We start from the raw sequence: 22,533 nt of genomic DNA, 5'->3' as shown, positions 1-22,533 counted from the left end.
GAACTCACAGGATTGCAGAGAGTTTTATTGCCCTGATAAGAAGCTGGCTTAACTGGGCTTGTGCTTGTTTGTAAGCATCTATATGTGGCAGTAATTAAATTTTGAGGCCTTGTTGGGACAATGTTGAAATTTCTATGCATGCTCTACATTTTTTGAAAAACCCTTTGTGGAACTACACTTACTGGCAGCCACATTCATGCAAAACATCAAGAAGAAACAAGATATTGTAGATTCTATAGTGATGGCCAGAGCACATTGGAACAGAGTTTGTTCTCAGCCTTGTTTGCTAGTAGCAACAAACACTGACATGACATTTTGGAGCTATAGAGCATTCTGGATTATTTGCTGATGCAGTTTGACAGACCTGTCCATCTGCTACTGGAAGAAAAGCTGGTTTTCTTCAAAATTTTTAAAAGGAGAAAACTCGAAATAGATTCTCAAATAACAAGTGCATATCTTAAGAGATCAGATTGAGTTTAAAACTGTTCTTTTTCAGTTCCTCAGATGTTAGCAATGATGGTTGATTTGGAAGAAGATGAAGATTGGGCAAATGCAGATGAGCTTGCAGATGATGATTTTGACAGGTAATTATGAAACCAGTAGTTTCAATGTGTTATCAAGGCTGTGGCTAAAGGCACACTTAAAGCGCAGAATGCAAATGACTGCAGTGCATTACTTTTTCTTTATTCAAATAGCTGTTGTAATTTTGTTCCTTCAGTCATGAAGTAGTTTATATGTGGTTACTTAGGCAGTGTTCAGCAAGGAAGTAAATTATTTCAGTTTTCATATTTGCTATAATTAGACAAGTTACATGTCCCTGTGTTTGCTGTTTTCTACTGTTGTAGCTTTTCAAAGCGTTTAGCTTTTGGGTTTTTTGTCGTTTATACTACTCAGTTCAGAATCAGTGTCTCCTAATCCTGCAGTTAGCTGGAAGCCAAGTTGAAGTATATTGACCTGTTTAATCATCCACAACCAATGTCTTTGTATTTTTCTGTATCTATGCCCTTGAAAGTACATTGTTTTGGCAAAAAGATGACTTTGGAAGGATGTCATCATACATGGCAGAATTTATTGTTGGATTTCACCTAATCCAGAAATACTAAAATTTGCTATTATTTTGCATTCCTTGGTATGGCTAGCAGTAGGCTTATCTTGTTGTGTCTTAGGCAAGAAAGATCTAAAGATGTCCAGTCATTTGGATTTGCTTATTCCTACATGCTTTGTAGCTGGCACCAAGTTTTTACTAAAATAGTGGTCTGTGTACAACGTCCTGTTACATTTACCCTTGTCCAGCTGCTGTTAGAGTGAGGTGGAAGAAAGCAGAAATAGATGTAGGGGGTAACTATCTCCACACTTCTGTAAAGACATGGATTTTCATTTACCAGTCTAGACACTTCTTTGGCATACCTGGCTCATCCAGATTCAGATGTAATTAATGTTTTGAGACAATTTATCTCAGAACTCTTAGAAATTTTCACAGGAAAATTGACAGTAGGAGAGATGTTCATTTACCCTGAGCTCTAAAGCAACTTCTAATAGATAGCAGGTATGTAAAGACATCTGTAGAACTGATGCATAGGAAATTATGGAATAATCCATTTAATCTTTGCCTTACTTGAAATAATCTTTTTAGTTCCTTTTGATTATGAAATTGAAGTGAGCTGTCTTTTCTTTTCTCCCTCACATAGTAGACCATACCCTTTTAACCTGTTTCCTCAGTACTGAAATTTTGCTATGGAGGTGTCAGACACTACCACTTCATTCAGGTTTGTTAAGTATTTGAATCTTGTTCAGTCAGTAAAATTTCAAGGGGGAATAGAATATTCAAATTCATATCCTTATCAAGCCTTTCAGGGTGTGGAAGTTTATTCAGATGGCTTGCTTTAAGCATCTTAGTAAGTATGCTGAATCATGCACTTGAGGCATGTCATTTTCTCTTTATTGTCAGCAGAGTAACTTTGTTCTTCTAAACACAGCCTAGGTGCCTATGGATTCTGTAATGAAAATTTTCCTTTTCTTTGTTAGAAGTCAAAAGTAGAGTGAGCACAAATCAGAAAACAAGTTATGCTCAACAATCTTAGCCTGAAGGAGCTCCTGTGGCCCTCAAAGCAATAAGAGAGCTTGAGGCTTAGGCACAAACTACTGGATATGAGCTGGTCTCTGGTGGTTGTGTGTGTGAGGGCAGTTTTTCTTCTAGCAGGGTCACTCCTAGTGCTGCTATGTGCTTCCCACCATTGAAGCTCACCTTTGTGGAGAGTCAGTGGCTGATGTGCATGCTAACATCTCCTGGTGCTTGAGTCTTTGTGGCTTCATAAGAACACTGAAATTTTTGAGCAGTCTCAGGAACAGACTAATGATCATCAGGCTGCACCCTAGTTAGGGTGTGTTCAGATCTGATGAAGGGGGATATGAGTCAGCCCACACAAAAGTAGCAGGGAATACTTTAGCATTTCCAGTTTTTTGTTGCTCCAGCTTCATAAAGGAGTGAAATTCTAAAGGAGGAAAAGATTAATCCAACTTCCTATTTTCTTGGCAAAGGCCTTGTGAATATTAGAGGAAGATGTGTGGCCATTTTTCTGAGATATACTATCTTTATTTCTTGAAACTGAATGTATGAATTAATGGTGGGAAGAAAGCTCAAGGAATGGAATTTCAGATTATTAACTTTAGTGAGTTTGCTCCAATTTAACCCTGTGTGCCTGTGCTCTCTTGTCCTGCTGGTAACGTGTCTGTTTATTTGAACATGGCAAATTTGAGGAACAAATACAATGCTGTCAACGTCTTTTTACAATCCTATTTCTTCACAACATGTGTGTTTCTAGATTATTTGTGGTTTGTAATGAGACTTGGAGATTCAAGCATAATAATTTGAAGACCTGTTTCTGATCCAGCTGACTGAAACTTTAAAAAAGGGAGAGATTGATCCCCTTCTGAAGCATTACTCAGCTTTTTCACCATCACGGGTGTCTAGGATGGACTTGTAATAACCTTGAGTTACTACACTGCCAGCCATGCCAGACTGTAACAGTAGTTATCTGTATCCTGGAAAATGTCTTGCATTTTCATAGGGAATAATTCCATTGGATGGAACAAACCACAGATTTGCACAGATAATGTTGGGCTATTCTGAGTTCTGTAACTGGCCAAGAGTCACAAATGCCTCACCTGGACTGGATGTTTTCTGCCTGAGTCATTGACAAGAGACCATGCTACTGAGTACAGCCATACAAGAAAGGTCTCTTTGTGTGCCAAAGTTTGAATTCTGCTGGTTCATCTGAATCATAGCAAGTCTGAACTGGTTTATGTTCTTGTGACAAAAAGACAATGGCCAATATTATTGCTTCATTAATTGCAAATTCAGTTTAAGCTTTCTAGATGTGTGTAACTACTGTGAAATTCAGTACTGTTGGACTTGGTGCTAGTAAGACTCAAGTTTCTTTGGTAGTAGACTTAATCAATGGCCTGCAGATAACAAATGTTCCAGTGAATAGTAAGTAACTTTTTTGTGACTGGTTTGTGTTTTTTTTACTTAAATGGGCTTGTGTTTTCAGAGGGCAAAAGTTTGAAAATTAGAACTGCGGGGAAGAGCACTCTGTTGAATTGCTTGTTTTATTGTAGATATCAAACCACTGATATTTGTGTGATTGATCTTTAGCAATGCAGTGGCTGGTGAGAGTGCACTGGACAGGATGGCATGTGGCCTTGGAGGGAAACTTGTTTTGCCTATGATTAAAGAACATATTATGCAAATGCTTCAGAATCGTAAGTAACTAATTTTCTTTTATTATTTTTTAACAATTCTGTCCTTTCCAAGAACTTCAATGCCTTTTAAGTCTTCATGTTTAGCTACTTGATATGTTATTATACATTTCCACTTTTGATGTCAGCAGCAAAAACTGTAAATGCTGTGAACTTGAAAGTTTATACCTTCTCTTAGACTGATTTATTAAACTTACATAGAATGCATTGCAACATTTGTTCTAGGACATGGACAACTGAGCAGAGATGTCATAAAGAATGCAAATTTTTTTAAACCCTGGGAATTACATAAAAATAAGGGAAGACTTGGTGTTTTTCTATTTCAAAATATTCTCTCTAAATCCCTAAAAAGAACCTCACAGTACCTTAAGTATGTCTAATGTGCCACCTGTTTTCTGTAGCTCGGTGGTTTTGCTTCTTCAGAAGTGCTGCATTTAAGTGAAATTTTAACACGTTACAGTTCATAGAGGAAAACTTGTTGGCTTTTTCCCCCTGGAATTTGATGGACAGAGGTCATTGGTAGGCTGTCTGTCTATTTGGTATGCTGATTTTAATACGTTTCATGAGGTGTTTCTATATATTCTTATCAGTTGTTCAGTATGCTTCTTTTCCTCTTAAAATACCTGTAGTGCCTGCTCAGCCAATGATTGAACAAAATACTGTGCATTGCTTTCACAAACTTTCTCTTGACCTGTGGTTTGAGCCTTTGGAGTAGAAGAAAACACAGAAGTTCTGGGTACTATTTCTGCCTTTATGGTTTAAAACCCAGTCCAGAAAAGGCTGGTAGGCTAGCATTTGGGATATGGAACAGGGAGCTACTCAAGGTGGCACCTGCTGTGTGTGAGCGCTTGCAAAGTCTGTTTGGAATGAAAGGGTTTTTTTAAAAAAGGTTTTATTTATGAAATGAACTAATCTGACCCAGTGTTAGTAGCTTCTAGGCTAGTAACTAGCTAATTTTGTAATACATTCAGAGAAGTGTGAAGTTTAATCACTGAAAGACCTGACTCCTGAGAAGGGGAGGTCATGCAATTCATGCCTGATGCTTGTTTTCTTGTGGGTCAGAGCTGTCCATAACTGTTAATACTCTTTGGAGAAGGGCAATGCAAAAGATGTTGTTTTGATTGGAAGCTCTCACTGGTAGAGACTTGGGAGGAAAGATGGAGATACTTAGATTAAAACATTGACAGTACTCTCAGAAGTCAAACTACTTCTTCTCCCATTCCCTCTTTCTTACAAATATTTATTGAAATAATAATTTTAGACTTTGGAGTTTCAATTGGGTGGCCAGATGGTCCAAAGAAGATTGTGTTTCACTTTGTAGATTCATTAATTTCAAGTTTGGAATACATGCTGACAGTAATGCAGTGGGAGTCACGAGGTGTAGGCTTAACTAGGAACATCTGATGAACTGAAATAGAACAAAATAAACTGCTGCTTTTCTGTTATACCTTCTGTCAAGATGATACTTCATCGCATCCTGGTCAGACAGAAGCTTGAGTGTCAGGATTCTACTGCTCTGAACTGTGATGTTCTTCATTCCAGGAATGTAATATGCTACTAGCAATAATGAAATATTGCATTGTTTTGGGAGATAAGTTCTGTAACATGCCTTTTCCACAGGTCATTTGGTAAACCTGTTTATTCCTTTGGTTTTCTCTTTTGTAATCTCAGTGATTTCTAGTATAAAGATTTTTTAAAAAAATAAATAAAAGAAATTGGAGTTTCTCACATGTTGCTAAAAAAGTACTGTCTGGTGTTTGCCTGGTCAGCTCATTTAATTGAAATGCAGTTTCCAGGTATTAGTACTATGTACATACTTGTATCAGCAGTTAAGAATTCTTTTTTCTAGGTCTGGATTGGGCCTGGATTAGACACTCAATTTTTTGTACGTCTCTGGAAGTATGTATGAGGAATATAGAAAAGTATTTAACAAATCAAGTAGATGCATTAACTTCCCTTCCATCTCTTGTTCTTCACTTTGCCTCCTCCTGTGTCCCCCAGTCCCTGCAAAGAAAAGGTGATTCACTTTGTGGTTCTTGGTAGTTTCAAAAATGAGTAACACTTCCTTTTCACTCTTGTGTAGCTAACTGGAAGTACAGGCATGCTGGCTTGATGGCACTCTCTGCCATTGGAGAAGGTTGCCACCAACAGATGGAGGGAATTTTAAATGAAATAGTTGATTTCGTTTTGCTATTCCTTCAGGATCCTGTGAGTATAGTTCTAGCAATTATTTCAAAATGTTTTCATTTCTGCTCTCACAACTGCTTGTTAACTGTTTGAGGGAAATACTTTTTCAGCATCCCAGAGTAAGATACGCCGCTTGTAATGCTGTTGGACAAATGGCAACTGACTTTGCACCTGCATTTCAAAAGAAATTTCATGAGAAGGCAAGTAGTAGAGTAGTAGGGGAACAAGTGGTAGAATTATGTCCCTTTCAGAAACTTGTTGTCTAAAAAGGAGCATTTCTTTTTCAGGTGATAGGAGCTCTTCTACAAACCATGGAGGATCAAGGCAGCCAGCGGGTTCAAGCCCATGCAGCTGCAGCACTCATAAACTTCACTGAAGATTGTCCCAAGTTACTGCTTATTCCATATTTGGATAATCTAGTGAAGCATCTTCATTCCATTATGGTGATAAAACTACAAGAGGTATAATACACTGAACAAATTGTTTGGTGGAGGGTAACCTTGTCACATAGGCAGAATAAGTACAGCTGAACTAAGACCTCAGAAATGAGCCAGTATACATATCTGCTGATGTTGGTCTAAACTGATGAGAATTAGCTTATGTGCAGGAACAGATCTTTACATTTGGCATGCTTTTAAGTAAAATCCGTACTTTAGGAATATAACACTTTATTCTTCCTCTTTCCAAGTTGATACAGAAAGGCACTAAGCTGGTTTTGGAGCAAGTTGTGACTTCAATTGCATCAGTTGCAGATACAGTAGAGGAGAAGTTTGTTCCCTACTATGACTTATTTATGCCCTCCTTAAAACATATTGTTGAAAATGCTGTTCAGAAGGAATTAAGACTTTTACGAGGAAAGACTATTGAATGCATCAGTCTAATTGGTCTTGCTGTTGGCAAAGAAAAGGTAAGATTTTACACAATGGTCTAAAGATATTTTTAAATGCCTTTGGTTTTTGTGGTATTAGCACTAAATTAATATAATCACTTGTTCTATATTATAATCAGCCACATTGTTGCTGATTTCTATGCTTGTCTTTATGTTTCCATTTCTGAGCTGACTGTGTTGCTGCTTAGGTTCACAATTTGCGATAGAATCTTATTGTAGTTTAAGTAATTCTTGTCACACTGAAAAATGTTGAAAACAAGAATTTCTTTTCTTCCTTTGTGGCTTTTTTGGGGTTTTTTTTTTTTGGCCTCATGACATGGCATCTCATTTAGACAGTATAAAGGGCAAAATGTATACAGTTCAAAGGAAACTTAGTATAGTTTTATGTGTGGATGCCTGAAAAAGTTTAAGTGAGCATTTAAGTCTCTGAGAAATAGCATCTTAATTTGCCTTTAAAAACATAGTTGTTCGCTGTATCTAGTTTATGCAGGATGCATCAGATGTAATGCAGCTATTATTGAAGACACAGACAGACTTCAGTGATTTGGAAGATGATGACCCACAGGTATGTTAAAATTGTCTTTATATCTCATTAGTATTAAAAAATACTTGTATACGTGATGTTTCTGCCCCCTCCCTGGCACTTCTGGCTAATTGTCCAGCCTGTCTTACAAAACTTGACATTGAGATGGCCCTAGAATCTTTCACAGAAGCATGGTTAGGAAATGAGACTTCCAGGAGCTATATTTGCAGAAGAAATTTGAGCTTGCTGTCACTTTCTTATAAATAGATCAACAAGACTTGTTATGCAGCTGTTCTAATGAGCAGAGAGCTATTTTAACTTGTACATTTGAAAACAAATACTCCTCTGAAAACATAGTACTGCACCGTTTTTTAAATTTTGCTCTATTTTACTGTTTTCAGGAATGTGGCTCAGCAGTATTATTTAAAACTGGGAAATATTTAATAAAAAAAAGTATTTTTTAGGACGGATACTTGCAATGCAGTCATGAATGAATCTTACACTGTCACATTTTTACATGTATAGCTACTTTGGATCAGAGGTGCTGTCAAGGTGTTGTTAGACTTGGGATGTCTTTTGAAGATGTCTTTTTATGTGGATTGCATATTACATTTTCTTTGAAATAAGCTTTATGGACTGATGACACATTATTTTCAAAAGTCCTATTGTGTAATGTATTTCCTTTATGGTTTCCTTTTAAGTATGTATTAAAATAAAATGTGGGACATGAAAATTTTGCCTTCTCTTTTCTAGATTTCTTACATGATCTCTGCATGGGCCAGAATGTGCAAAATTCTTGGAAAGGAATTTCAGCAGTACCTTCCTGTTGTCATGGGACCTTTAATGAAGACTGCATCCATTAAACCTGAAGTAGCTCTTTTAGACAGTAGGTTTAAGATGATGTTTTGCTTGAAAGGTATATTGAAATCAATTATTTTGTAGCACTTTTAGATTAATTTTCCTCCCCTCTGTACAACAGCACAAGATATGGAGAATATGAGTGATGATGAAGGTTGGGAATTTGTAAGCATAGGCGATCAGCAGAGTTTTGGAATTAAAACTGCAGGCCTTGAAGAAAAATCAACTGCATGCCAGATGCTGGTGAGTAATAAAACAGTTTTGATGATCTATGTGTTTCTGGTCAGTTGAGTCTGAAGCCAAAATCTGTAACCAAAATACTCTTTTTTTCTCAAGGGAAAGAGTTGTTTGCATGATGCTGCTTAATTTGGATTACATGCACTTAGTTGCATGTGGTTTATTTGATTAAAAATGGTTTATTTAGATAGGAGCTTAAAATTTTTAAAATGAACAGATGATTTTCTTTTGTTAGCAAAACATAAGGAATTGGATATGTTAAAAAGTAGTTCCTTTTTGCAAATATTGCTGTTTTGGAATTTGTTTTGAAAAATACATGCATGCCCTAAGAATGAGAACTCATGCTGCTGTCAGGGTTTCTCAAATTACCACAGTTGAGGGGGAAGGTAAATGGATTCTTGCACATTTTTTAAAATAAACTAAAAAAATCTTGCACTTTTAACAATCTCCCTCTCACCTTTACATCGTTGAAAAATATAAGTATTTTCCCTTAAAAGATGCATATCTGTGCTCTATTTTTCAGGTTTGCTACGCAAAAGAGCTGAAAGAAGGATTTGTGGAATACACAGAGCAAGTTGTAAAGCTGATGGTTCCATTGTTAAAGTTCTATTTCCATGATGATATCCTATTAACAGATTCCACTGTGAATACGGAAACTTAGAATCCAAATTGTGCTTGCTGTTTTCCTAAAGTACTGGAAAGTGGTAGTGTTAAAGTCTGCATGTAAAATCTGTGACTTTATAGCAGAAATAGTTTCAGAGAATGTTGGTTTACATATGTATTTTAGGCAATGTATTCCTACTTTTCCCCTTAGTTTCCTTCTAAATAAGCAATCAGTAGAAAAAGTGATGTTTGTGTAACAAAGCAGAAAAGAACTTGAGCAGCTTTTCTGTCATTGTCTGAAATAGGCTTGAAGCTGCTTCTAAATAGCAGGTGGTGTAATTTATGATTTAATCTATATCTAATTAAGAAATTACTGCATGGATTGTAATGAAATGAGTTTCAGGTAGAAAACTAAAAACTTTATGATGGTGTGGGGTCTTAAATTCTGAGCACTTTGTTGGTGTTGATTGCTGTATTTCCTTAATAATGGCACGTGTCCGGGTGGCAGCAGCGGAGTCGATGCCCCTCCTTCTTGCATGTGCCAGGGTTCGTGGGCCAGAGTACCTCACACAGATGTGGCACTTCATGTGTGATGCTCTCATCAAAGCCATTGGGACGGAGCCAGAGTCTGATGTCCTCTCAGAAATAATGCATTCTTTTGCAAAGGTAACATTCTTACAGATTTCACTGTGTTACTGTTTGTGGCTTTTTGAAATAAGAACAGACATGTTTGGAGTTCCTTTAAAAGGCTCGAATAAATGCAAGCCTTCCTCTGCAGGAGATTTGTTGTGACTATAAATGTCATTAAAGCTGATAGAAAAAGTTGTATTTTGTTTTGCAAGACTACCAAAGTATTAACTTAAAACTGGTACCAAATATTTTCATTTTAACCATGAGCGACTGAAATTGAGTATGAAATGTACAGTGGTACTGTGCCTTACTTGTATCATTTGAGCATTGATTACAGTATGACTGTTCTAATATTATTCCTGCTAGTGGTCCAGAGCATGTGTGTTTAGATTTCGTTAAGACTGTTTTTGTTAAATTTTAAAGCTGAAAAACTGGTTGCTTTATTTTACAAGTGCATTGAGGTAATGGGAGATGGATGCCTTAACAATGAACACTTTGAAGAGCTTGGAGTAATACTGAAAGAAAAACTAGAAGAGCACTTTAAAAATCAAGAATTAAGACAGGGTAAGTTAACACAAATCCTGTTAACGTATGATGTGGCTGTTCTTTAAAGCAGAATTTCTAATTATTTCTAAACACAGAGAAAAAAACTGTTTAGATTTCATTGATTTGTATTATTATGTAAAGACACAGTAAGTTCACAGTAAAGACTGTGAACCAACAGAGTCCATGAGTCGTATTTATTAAGCTCTTGGAGGATGAAGATGGCATCATTTTCAGCAATAGTGTTGTTTAATCAAAAGTTAATGGATGGATTTACTTGAAAGACAGTGCCACATCTATGATGTTACCATTTCTGTGGGGTTTTTTTCATCTGAAATCTTTACAGTTTTCTCAAAGCAATAGCAGTTTCTCGTTTCTAAGCATTTTTCTTGTCTTTGTGGTAAGCAGCTAGTATGTTAATACCAATTTCATGTGCATTTTACACATTCTTAAACTGAGCTGTCCTGTACTTCTTCCTTTTCTGTGAAAGTTTTTCGAAGCTTCTTAAAAATGGAAAATTCCTGTTGCATCTTCAGCTACTGTTTCCTGTTTTCTAAATTTATTTCTGCTTAATTTTTCCCTTTCACAGGCTTTTTATGCATTTATAGAAAGGTAGTGATTAAATTTTTTTTTAAATTTAGTGAAAAGACAAGATGAAGACTATGATGAACAAGTTGAAGAGTCATTACAAGATGAAGTAAGTTAGTTTGAAGAGTTTTTCTACTTATCAAGCACCAGGATGGAAATACTACCCAAATATGCTTTCTAGTCCTTTAGGGCATAGTGCATCCTCAGAATTATTTCTTCACAGGAGAATCTTGTTACCATAGTCCTTCAAAACTTTCAGTAAGAAATGGGTTCTGTGAATCAGAAATAATGAAAGGTTTCCTTGTCTGATATGCTGAAGTAAAAAGTTCAGAACAACATAGGTTTTTCTTTTCTTCATCTGCTCAAATAGTTCTTGGATGACCTTAACACTGGTACAGACTTGACAACAGACTATATAGTTGCAGAATAAGCTGATTTGGAAGGGACCCACAAGGATCATCCACTCCAGCTCCTACCCTTGCACAGGGCATCCCAAGAGTCACACCATGTGCCTAAGAGCATTGTCCAAATGCTCCTTGAACTCTGCCAGCCTGGTGCTGAGACTCCTTCCCTGGGGAGCCTGTTCCAGTGCCCCACCACCCTCTGGGGGAAGAACCTTTTTCTAATACCCAGCCAAAACCTTTCCTGACACAATTTGAGGCCATTCATTATGGTTCTGTCACTGGTCACCACGGAGAAAAAATCAGTGCCTGCTCCTCCTCTTCCCCCAGTGACAAAGTTGTGACTGCAATGAGGTTGTCCCATGGGTCTAGCTTTGCTGATTTGTTTTTTCTTTGAGCCTTGCAAACTGCATGGCTCTTAACCTAGGGCCTCTTTACCTCTGATCCCAAGGCATCTGGTGTGTCATGTCAGGAGCCTGTCTCAAAAAAATGGCCCAAAAACAGTATGAGGAAAGGACAGCAGGATAAACAGCTGCCATAATGTATTTGCTTAAGAGAGAATACCAAAGTGACTACTTAACTACTTACACATAAGGGTACCAAAGTGAGTTAATAGTTTAAAGTGGAGGTGATTGTAGAAGTAGAAGAGATACAATACTTGTAGTAAATAATTATTAGTATGGAGACAGTAACAATGACTAACTGTTGCTTATACTATGAGACAAAGTATACTCAGTGAATTTAAGAATAAATTTTTTTTGCTGCACAGTGCAGGTATGAAACTTGATCACATGAATTTAACCTGTATGCAGACTCCAGAAATCATGCACCAATATGTAAATACTGTGTTAAATAACAGTGTGGTTCTTGAGCCTCTTTTTAGGCTTTTTAGAATTAGGCCAGCATTTCAGAGGGTAGATTTTTGTTGCCTCCAAGACCCTTTTATTTCCTATGTATCACTCTGTACTGAGAGAAATGCAAGCAGGCAACAGTTTCAAAAAAGCTGAGTCCCTACTCTGCAACAGAGTTGCAAGACATTTTTTAAAATGTTCTAATGTTTGCTGATTTTGTATGAAGTCTGTAAAAGACTTGCCTGCATTACCCTGTGAAAGGAGGGGTGGGATGAGGACATTACTTGCCATATGGACTGAAGTAACAAATGAGTAACATTTGGATATACTTCTTTGGCCTCAGAGTATGTTTATATAGCCCTAATCCCAAGGCAGCAGAAATATTAAAAACACAGAAGTCATGAGAGTTATTGAAACATTTCAGATGCAGCCCTCACTTCAGCAATAACTAAACTGCTGAGCGGAAGGCATGCACAAAGTAAGAGTTACACTCTCTTCCCCAGGCATCAACTATTGGTCAACAGGCAGTACCAAGGTGGACCTTGTGGTGTGCTGCAGCAGTTCTCTGCCTCTTAATGTCATTGTGTGCATGTTCCAGGGTTCCTGCTCGAGTTGTGCCTTGACAATGCAGAAATTGCCTTGCTAGGCAGGGTTTAGATATGCAGCTGTGGGAAGCTGCCTGTTGCACAGTAAATAGTTACTAGTTTGTCACCAGAAGGTGAGAAAGTTGAAGGTCAGTAGGGACCAGAAACTAGCTGTACTGTTTTCCCTGCCTGTTAAACTGGTTAAAGGGACCATACTGAGTACAACAGAAGTTGCTGTAAAAGAAAGTTTTCCAGCATAAGTAATCCTTACCTTGGTATAACTTGAACTCATAGCTCTGAGGTAAGGCCCTTTATTTGACCAGTTAGATGTATTAACTGGGCAAGGTGAAAATTTAATTTAAACAACAAAAGGAAGAGAATAGTATTTGTTGTATTTTGCCACAACCTTTATCACAAAGGCAGTTAACCATTTACTTTTCCATAAAAGCTTCTTTTGGTATCTGTAAGGTAAAGAAGAGGAAAAAGGATTTGTGCCTTCTGTAAAGGGAACCCATTGAAGCAGTAAATTTGCACAAGACAGTTTTGTCCTGCTCTGATTTTTCTGTTCCTGAAACAAACCTGCAAGTATTAGGCAACTGGGTTCTAGCAATCGACTTTACATTTTTAAGAAGTGTGAAAAGGAGGGCTCCTGGAACTACCAGTCAGTCTCACTCTCTCTCCAGTACAATCACTGAACACATTTTCCTGGCAGCTGTGGAAGACAGGGAGGTCATTACAGCTGATAAAGCTTCCAAAATGCAAATCATGCCTGATTAATTTAATGGGTTCTGTGATGGAGTGACTGTATTGATGGATTAGGGATGAACAGCTGATGTCATCTGCCTTGACATCTTTCTTGACCCTTTAACAGGGTGTCACACAACATCCTTGTCACTAATTTGAGGAGATCCATATTTGATTAATTCAGTAGATAAGGAATTGACTGTATGGCCATGTTAAAAATGTTCCATTCATTGCCTCAACATCCACATAATAGGCACAAGTGATATCCCTTGAGACAGTGGAATGTGTTGCCTAGAGAAGGATGTGGATGCCCCATTCCTGAGAATCATCAGGGCCAGGGTGGATGGAGCTCTGAGCAACCTGATCTAGTGGGAAGTGGCCCTGCCCACGGCAGAGAGTTTGGAACTAGGTGCCTTCCAACCTACACCATTTTGCTTTCCATCATTCTGCAATTAGACAAAGAATTGAAAATTAGTGAACTTAATAAAATTGGTTTTACAAAAAAAAATCATGAGCCAATTTTACTGCATTAGTTTAGACACCTTAGCACTTCATGTGAGTTCCACTCTGTTAAAGATTGTTAGTCTTCATGTGGATTGTATCCTTTTCCTTTCAGGATGACAGTGACGTTTATATTTTGACTAAAGTATCGGACATTTTGCACTCAATATTCAGTAGTTACAAGGAGAAGGTACTGCCATGGTTTGAAAGATTACTTCCACTAATTGTCAACTTAATTGTAAGTACCTTGTTTTCCTTTAATTTAAATTATTTTTTCTGACGTGTTAGTATGCCTTCCATGCTGAAGTCTTAGACAACTTGGTAGGTAGAATGAAGCAATTACTGTTGTACAAAATAGAATTATTCTAGATCAAGGATGAAGTTGTTACCCGATGCTTTTTGAGCAGGGTTGCTGCTGTGCTGTATAAAATCTGTGTTACAAGACCCACAACTGTTTTGAGAAATTTAATTTCCTCGAAGATGTCCAGTATCTCAAAACTGGATTTTAAGAGGAGGGACAAAAAAGTGTTGCAGACTCGAGGGCAAAAATTGAGACTGATATATGTAATGGAGTGTGAAATAGAGATAGACACCTGGATTTTATTTTGTTCATGGTACTGCTGGAACGATCACTACCACAAATTACACGGGTTTAGGGTTGAATTTAATCCGTGAGGATTTTAACAGAAGTGCATACCGCTGTTGTGTGCAGTTGTTGTTGGTGCCCGGTGTGGAGGTGTCTGAGTGTTGGTGTTTGTGCCGCAGTGTCCGCACCGGCCGTGGGCAGACCGGCAGTGGGGGCTGTGCATTTTTGACGACGTGGTGGAGCACTGCAGCCCCGCCTCGTTCAAGTACGCCGAGTACTTCCTGCGGCCCATGCTGGAGTCGGTGTGTGACAGCAGCCCCGAGGTGCGGCAGGCGGCCGCCTACGGCGTGGGAGTCATGGCGCAGTTTGGCGGGGACAGCTACCGGCCCGTGTGCCCAGGTACGTGTGCCCCGCCCTGCTGCTGGGGTCACTGCCGACTGTAAAGTAAGAAGTGAAATGAGTTTCTTATCAGAAACACTTTTGTCTTCTTTCTAAATGTTTCCAATTTGAAATTTCAAATTCATCTTAAATTTAAAGAAATTGTCTGCTTGCACTTTCTTGCAGGTCACGAAAGTTAATTTTGCACTCTTAAGTAGCACCCCTTATTAAAGGTTTTTTCCATTTTTTAAAAAAAACATTTAGTCATCTAAGTATGTATTTAAAATATGTATTTCACATGAATATTATATGAAAGCTGAATTAGGTAATGTAAGAAAATTAGAATCATCTGATATGGATTAACACAAATCTTTCCTACATCAATCAGAGTTGTAATTTTCATTGTTAATGTAAATGTAACTGTTACATGATAACAATCAGGATAAGGTGTCTTTTTAAAAAGAAAAGGAAAAGCAGTGTGGGAAGCCTTGCAATGAATCATTAAGAGCATGAAAATTTAGAATTGTCTAGACAGTTCTGGTTTTGAATTTTTTTGAGCTTTTTAGCAGCTGTTGAAGCCTAATTTTATTTTTCATTAATTACACTTTATCTTACCCCACTTAAACTTTGTAACATCTTTGATCCTTCTCTTAGTATTTGGACAAATAATCTTTGATTATGCCCAGACACTTGGCTTCTCTTTAAGTTGAATTTTAGATAAAATAAGGTTTCAGCTTTACAGTATACAGTTTATAAGCAGATACCTCAAAAGCATTCTAATTCCTTTTGTGCATGCATGAAAGAACTTTATGATTTATTTTAATAGATGAAGATATGCTGTGATTAGAAACAAAGTCAATCCATGTCATGAGATACTATGTACCCCACAGGTTTTGCTGTATCTCTGAAAAACATGATGTTTGTGAGCTTTTATTTGTAACTTACTTTCTTTACTAGTTGATATATAGCACTGGAGTATTGTTCTTTTGCGAGTGTGAAAATACTCTTCAGAAAAGTCAGAGGTATTGCTATGAGCATTTTTGGCAGTCAGTTAAGAAATGTCCAGGAATATAGGAAGAACTTGTAAATGGCTTGTGAGCTACACTGATGAAACAAACATCACTAAAACCAGATTTTGTAAAGAGCAAAGAAATAAGAGGAAAGAAAAAGTACAGCAAATCGAGTCACTGTCTAAACACAGATACAAGGTTACAATTGATGCAACTGACAAAGTTGTTTCTGTTATGTTGGTGGAAGAATATATTTAGCTGTTCCCTGTGAAAATTCTATCAATCAACTGCATGGATTTCTTCCTAAATCACATCAGTGGCCTCAAAACTGAAAGGTGTCAGAGCAGTCAGTCCTTGGAGAAAAGCTTAACGTTATAGAAGATTGGTCTTCTATTGTCAAAAGGCTTTTTTAAGGTTTATCTAACACAATATCTAGTGAGAATGGATCTGTTTTAGGGACAAGATGAGAACTTGTCTGGTAGGCTGTAGGGAGAAAATTATGCTGATTAATTTTGATGCCCTCCTAATTTTGCAAGGACACACACCTACATAGTCATCCATTAGTATTAGAGAGTGAGGTACAGATTAGATGAGGTTTAGCTTCAGCAGCCATGAAAACCTGAGGTATAAAATGCAGGCTCAGTTGTCCTGGACACTATAGACCTCTCTAAAACAAACTCTGTTTTGGAGAATAGTCCAGCATCATTATCCTACATTTGATACATAAGCTAGTGGGTCTGGTACTTCTGTAGCTCTGTAATGTTTAACAGTTTTCCATAACTCCTCCTTTCTTCAAAAATCTAATGCAGTGGACTTAATATAGAAGGTGTGATTGTGTATTCTTTAACTGCAAAGCTTCTACCTACTCATCAAAATTCAGAAGTGTGAGATCTCACTCTTCCTCAGTAATTAGTTATTTTGAAGTGTGCTTTCTGTACAACTCCACAACCTGCTTACTGTGCTGATAGAGAATTATCACAGCTTTAGCATTTTATTTTTAGTAGAAGAGCACAAGGACAATTGTTTCTGCTTGCAATGTAGTGTGCTTGGAAGTCTGCATGGACACTAGTAGCTAAAAATACGACATTAATGTACATTTAGAAGCGTGCGTGTGGTTAAACATGACTGTTTAAAAAAATATTATTGCTATTTACCTAGGAAGAAAACTAGCATTTTTCCTCCATTAAAAGACATTTCCTTTCCTTGGTTTTTATGATTTAAGTATGCCCAGTTGATTCACCAGGTGAGATTACTCCTATGAGCTTTCCCTAGGGCACATTTTAATGGTGTGTGTGGACATCCATACATACTTTTATATACAGATGTGCCCACTAGCAATAGATACACAGCAGGCATACACTGCAAATGTGCATTATAGTTCACATTGAATGAACGAGTGACATTCACAGCAAATGTCACTGTAGCAGTGCTTTTCCTCGTCTTCTGTTTATAGAGCACATTCAATTAAAGAGATAATGCTTGCTATCTACAATGTCTCATGTGTTTTAGATTGCATAACTCCATTTGAGAGACATGGGAATATTATTTTCTTCTGAACTTCTAAAGCAAATTCAAACTTTCAGAGTAGCTGTTTTCTTCTGTTTCCTTGCAGAGCTTTATTTATCTGTTTGGTTTTCATATGGTAATTATTGAGCAGAGAAGAACCTAAAAGCAGTGGAACATTGGAGTTCCTAGTTTTCAGTGCTTGGAACACAAAAAAATCCTGGTTTTAATACATACAGTTGTCTCACGTAGAATTAGTGATATTAATAAAGTATAGCTTCATTGTGCATTAAACTTTATTATTGTTTTTTTAACAATTAGAGGCACTTCCATTGCTGGTGAGAGTCATTCAGTCACCAGATGCCAAAGCCAAAGAGAATGTCAATGCAACAGAAAACTGCATTTCAGCAATAGGAAAGATAATGAAGTTCAAGCCTGACTGTATAAATGTTGAAGAAGTCCTTCCACACTGGTTATCATGGCTTCCACTTCATGAAGACAAAGAAGAAGCTGTTCATACTTTCAATTATCTGTGTGACTTACTTGAGAGGTAAGGCAACATCTTCACACTACTGCAGAAACTAAGCCTGTTTGCATGCTTTTTCCTTGCACTCTTCTTCCAAAACTAAGAAGCTATGAGATTAATCTACATATGGTTCAGAGAAGATAATTTGAAATGTGAGAACTGAGCCTTCCCAGATGTTATTGCTGCCTTTTTAAACAGCTACTGTTCTTGTCCTAAATAGTATCTGTATGGCTGGGAAAAAAAAAAAAAAATCCTAGCTGCTTTATATGTCCATAATGGGAAAGGATCTGCAGAAAACTTGTATAGAAAATTTCAGGAGAATTTTCTAATACTCTGCTTATATAACAGGACCAGTGACTGATCATGTCCTTTCTCTTAAAAACAGCACACATGCTCTTGCAGCCTTCTTTTAAGTAGTTTTGCACCTTTTTGCTTTCCAACAAAGTGAAGTATAAAGTAAAGAAATAATATGGAAAGATTTATTGTACAGGGTTATTTCTCTTAATATTATTTCAGTAATTATTGAAAGCATCTTCTCCCACAGTTTATTCTTTGGATTTGTGTTCCCTCCTGTAGGTAAATGGAGGGAAGAAAGTAAACAGTTATTCTAGCATGGTGCACTTCATAAACGACTGAAAGAATGTAGTCTCTGAGGTGTTATGTAGTAAACATTTTGGCTGGCACTGTATTTATATCTTAGGAGAAAGTTATAAAGGAAGTAACTTGGATTTTGTACACTCATTTCTATTCTGTGAATACCTTGTATCTCTGGGTGCTTTATTAAGACAGAGTCTCAAAATGGCAATTGAGGTCCTTAGACTGATTATAGAAGAATTGTGTAGAGACACCATAATAATGCTGCCAGGTGTGCATGTAAACAGGAACATAGAAAAATGGAGAATTGCAGTACCTGCACACTTCTGTACTAGCTCTCTGCAGGTGGCTCAGGCTGGCTACCTGTTTCTCTGGAGCTCTGCCAGTCCTCCATTCACAGCCTCTGCATTCCAGCACTGGTAGGTGGCAAGGCTGGAAGCAGATCATGTGTTCCACACAAATTCCTGATTGCCAATACTCCTCCACTCCAGCATTTGGCTGGGAAAGAGGGAGCAGGACTGCTTCTTGCTGTGTCATGGAGAGTGGTGGTAGAGAGCTGACGTTACTGGCACTCCTGACTCCAGTAACGCAATGTCCTGGGAGGCACAGGGAGAGGAATAAGTCCTTTTAGGCAGGGTGTTTCTGTCACACTATTTGCAGTTCCATCACCTGCATGGAACTCAGCCATTCTGTAAAGTTCAGACCTTCTTCCTGATAAAGTTTAGGCTGAGTAAAGAATCAGCTGGTTAAATATTAACAGAAGGGGGAACATGCTGTCAGCAGGCAACAAAACTGTGCATACTTATTCAGCTGTGTGAAACCTAAACCTAAATAAGCAGCTTTAGAATAAGATCATTCAAAATCACTTGACTTGCGTGCCAAATGTTTACATTATTTTTAGATAAACACTAATTCCTTTGCAATGTATCTTTTGTAACAGCAATAACCCGATTGTCCTCGGCCCCAACAATTCCAACCTTCCCAGAATACTCGGTATAATTGCGGATGGTGAAATGCACGAAGCTATCAAACACGAAGATCCATGTACCAAGCGGCTGGCTAACGTCGTTCGCCAAGTGCAGGTAAATAACTGCTTGCTCAAGTATAAAGGGAACATTTACAATCTGTTTGCAGAAGGAACTAAACTGTTAAACCAGTTTTGAGAGCCTTATCTCCTTAGAGAATAATGGTTCAACCAGTGATCTTGGAGATCCTTGGATGTTCCTTGAATGATTAATGATAAAACTTGGTGACATTTGCACTTGGATAAAATAACTGTAACTAACTGTCATGCAGCAAGATGCTTAATGTGTGAGCCAGTATTAGTTTTTTTGTGGGATCTTTTTCTGAGTCAGAAATTAGAATCTGGAGAGAAATCTGCATGTCCTTTTATCAGTGAGCTGTACTGCAGGATTAGATCCAACACGTGGTTCCTGCATTCTGTGGTGACTTTCTAGTACAGCAGCAGCTTTAGTTCTTTGTTAGAGAATGAGTGCAAACCACAAGTTATTTTATTACTGCCCTTTTCATTCCAGTGCAAATATAGGTTCACTGGTTTCCCTGCCTTTGGGTAAGTGCCCTAAGGTTCACTTCCTTTATGCCATAATGAGTCACTTAATGATGGTGAGGATGTCCAGGTACTTAAACAACTTCTCTACAGTGCTGAAAGTGATAGTGCTCATAGTGCAGATCTGCTCCAGGGCCAAATGTTCTTGGGTGGATGTAGTACTAATGAGAGAAAGGAATGTGCCTGGTAAGCATCTTGCTCATAAAAAAGTATGGAGGATTTTGAGCAGCAGATCATCAATTATTGGCCTTTCTACCTGACCTGCCTTGGCAAAATGCAGGTTCAAGAATTTTAAGAACACTTGATATTGGAAAGATTCACCTGTATGAGTGTATTATCCTGAGAGATCCATTTTGTCTGGTAGAAAAAGTTGTTAAAATTCTGAAGGCATAAAGAGAAGGAAATTGAGCCAAGTTCCAAAGTGAAAGTAGTGTAAGTGGCTGCTCTAGATTCTGCCTGACAGATACAAATCTGTTAGTACTTAAAGTCTGGGAATGGACCTTTGTATTAGGGTTTACCTAATGCATTTGTTCACTTTATCTCAAATCATCAATTTTTTTACAATGCAGTGGCACACACACATGCAGGTTAGTTGTGTACAGCAATGTCTGATTTTGGCTGGAATTGATTGGAAGATTAATATGAGACAAGACCTTAGCATTGGCTGAATGATTTACCTTCACACCGAGGAAGAAAAAAAAATCTTAAAAGTCATGTATTTTAAAAAAATACAATTTTAGCACAGTGTTACCAATCCTATTTTCTTCACAGATAATATTTTGACTTTAGTAAAGCTGTAAGACTTTTATATGCTTACTGACTGTTAGAGTTTTATACTATGATAGGAATTTTCCAGGATACATAGTTGCTAACAAGCTCCTGCTTTCCAGATTCCAGGAGACATTTTTTATTTTTTAAAACTATCTCAGTAAGCTGTTTCACTGCCAGTGTGTGACATAAACAACATGGTAATTATTGGAATTAAGTGTAAACTTCTTTGCTTACGTATTTTCAGGCCAGAAATATTTCAGTGTGAAATATCAATTTAAACGTGCATCGGAAATGCTGGAAGAGTGCATTTAATCCTGCAATATTTCATCATACATTAATACTCTAAAGTGATATTTAAAACAGCATTTAAAAGTAAACCCAAAAACTTGCATTTGAGAGCATTTATTTTTAAATTTTTAATCTATTTTTAAATGTTTAAACTTTTTAAATTTTGAGAAAATAGCATTATAATAGAACTGAATGTAAAATATACCAAATATATATTATTTTTTTCCAATTTACTTAATTTATACTGTTATGTAAATACCTAAAGTCAGTCACCTGGAATTTTTTTCCCTGTCATTGTCCTAAAGAAAGCAGGATGCCTATTGCTTCCAGTTTCTACTGATAAGTGAATAAATACTTTTTCCTCAGTTTTAATATTCAGCACTTTCTGGTGCCATTAGAACAGTCCTTATTGATGGTGACTTTGAAAGCTAATGTCTCAGCTGAGGGCTGTGGTAGCACAGATGAAGAGTTCACATTTTCCCAGGCAGATGCTGTGCAGTTCTCTCTGGGAGGTAATTGACCTTTCCTTTCACTAAAGAGCCATGCCCTGTGTTGGCAGCAGAATTTTGCACACCTACATGTAGCACATTGTGCTGTAATCCCAATGCTCACCTCAAATCTCTGAGTGTCTTACTGCTGCACCAGTGCCCAAAGCACTCGTGTGGAAGAGGCATGGTTCAGTTTTGCCTGAATATTAACTTTGGTGTGAATGGTTTAGGCTGTGGTTAGCATTGGAGTGTCATTTGTCACCCCATGTAGTTGTTACAGACAGTTCCCAGGAGTTCAAATCAGTTACCCTGCTCCTGTTCAGCTTTTTAGAGCATCTCAAGTTGGACCTGTGTATCACTGTATCACTGAAGATTTCAGTCTCTTGGGCATGTATATTACAGGAATAAGCTGAATGAATGTTGAGCTTTATAAACATAGCAAAGTGTAGGATGTGCCTTGGACACTTTCAGCCTACATAAAGACCACTTCTCTTTTTTTTTTTTTTTTTTTCAGACTTCTGGAGGACTGTGGACAGAATGCATATCACAGCTCAATGCAGATCAACAGGCAGCCATACAGGAGCTCCTGAACTCTGCTTGAAGGGCCTTAATTATCATCTGCAAGAAAACTAACTCCAAATAAACGTTTTACCCTATTGTTTAGGTTTCTTTTGTTTCTTTTCTGAGTAAAACCTGAACTGTAGTGCATGTAGGCCATTCTTCTGCAACCTACAGGCAGTGGCAGCAGGAAGAAGCATTCTTTCAGAACGGTGTTTAAATCGGTTTCTATCCCACAACATGAAAGAAGTTTCCTGTAAACCCTACAATAGCACTGAAGAGTATTTTTCTAACGGTATCAGCCATCCATACGATGGTGAAAGGGAAACAAGCTGAATTTTCTCATTAGACATAGGACCTCCAACA

The 22,533-nt window shown here is 37.6% G+C and overlaps 1 protein-coding gene across 2 annotated transcripts in view; it reads left to right on the top strand.

Moving 5' to 3' along the window:
* The window catches only part of IPO5 (importin 5), a 40,314-nt gene extending 18,049 nt beyond the window's left edge, over positions 1-22,265 (top strand). Inside the window, exons 9-26 of one of the 2 annotated variants that reach the window (XM_079306820.1) lie at positions 497-584; positions 3,656-3,762; positions 5,843-5,967; positions 6,057-6,146; positions 6,234-6,407; positions 6,635-6,853; positions 7,317-7,400; positions 8,112-8,244; positions 8,338-8,459; positions 8,977-9,073; positions 9,550-9,722; positions 10,139-10,250; positions 10,871-10,926; positions 14,014-14,136; positions 14,664-14,883; positions 17,697-17,925; positions 19,436-19,577; positions 22,124-22,265. In XM_079306820.1, coding sequence (XP_079162946.1) covers positions 497-584; positions 3,656-3,762; positions 5,843-5,967; positions 6,057-6,146; positions 6,234-6,407; positions 6,635-6,853; positions 7,317-7,400; positions 8,112-8,244; positions 8,338-8,459; positions 8,977-9,073; positions 9,550-9,722; positions 10,139-10,250; positions 10,871-10,926; positions 14,014-14,136; positions 14,664-14,883; positions 17,697-17,925; positions 19,436-19,577; positions 22,124-22,210 — 2,381 coding nt within the window. In that variant the 3' untranslated portion in view covers positions 22,211-22,265. Of the gene's footprint in view, positions 1-496; positions 585-3,655; positions 3,763-5,842; positions 5,968-6,056; positions 6,154-6,233; positions 6,408-6,634; positions 6,854-7,316; positions 7,401-8,111; positions 8,245-8,337; positions 8,460-8,976; positions 9,074-9,549; positions 9,723-10,138; positions 10,251-10,870; positions 10,927-14,013; positions 14,137-14,663; positions 14,884-17,696; positions 17,926-19,435; positions 19,578-22,123 lie in introns of both variants that reach the window. The other variant, XM_079306821.1, reaches the window with a different exon arrangement.
* The last annotated feature ends 268 nt before the right edge of the window (positions 22,266-22,533 follow it).

Source organism: Erithacus rubecula (genome assembly GCF_903797595.1).
Source record: "Erithacus rubecula genome assembly, chromosome: 1".
Classification (NCBI taxonomy): Eukaryota; Metazoa; Chordata; class Aves; order Passeriformes; family Muscicapidae; genus Erithacus; species Erithacus rubecula.
The sequence above is the reverse complement of the archived record's forward strand: the minus strand, read 5'-3'. Positions and strand labels throughout refer to the sequence as shown.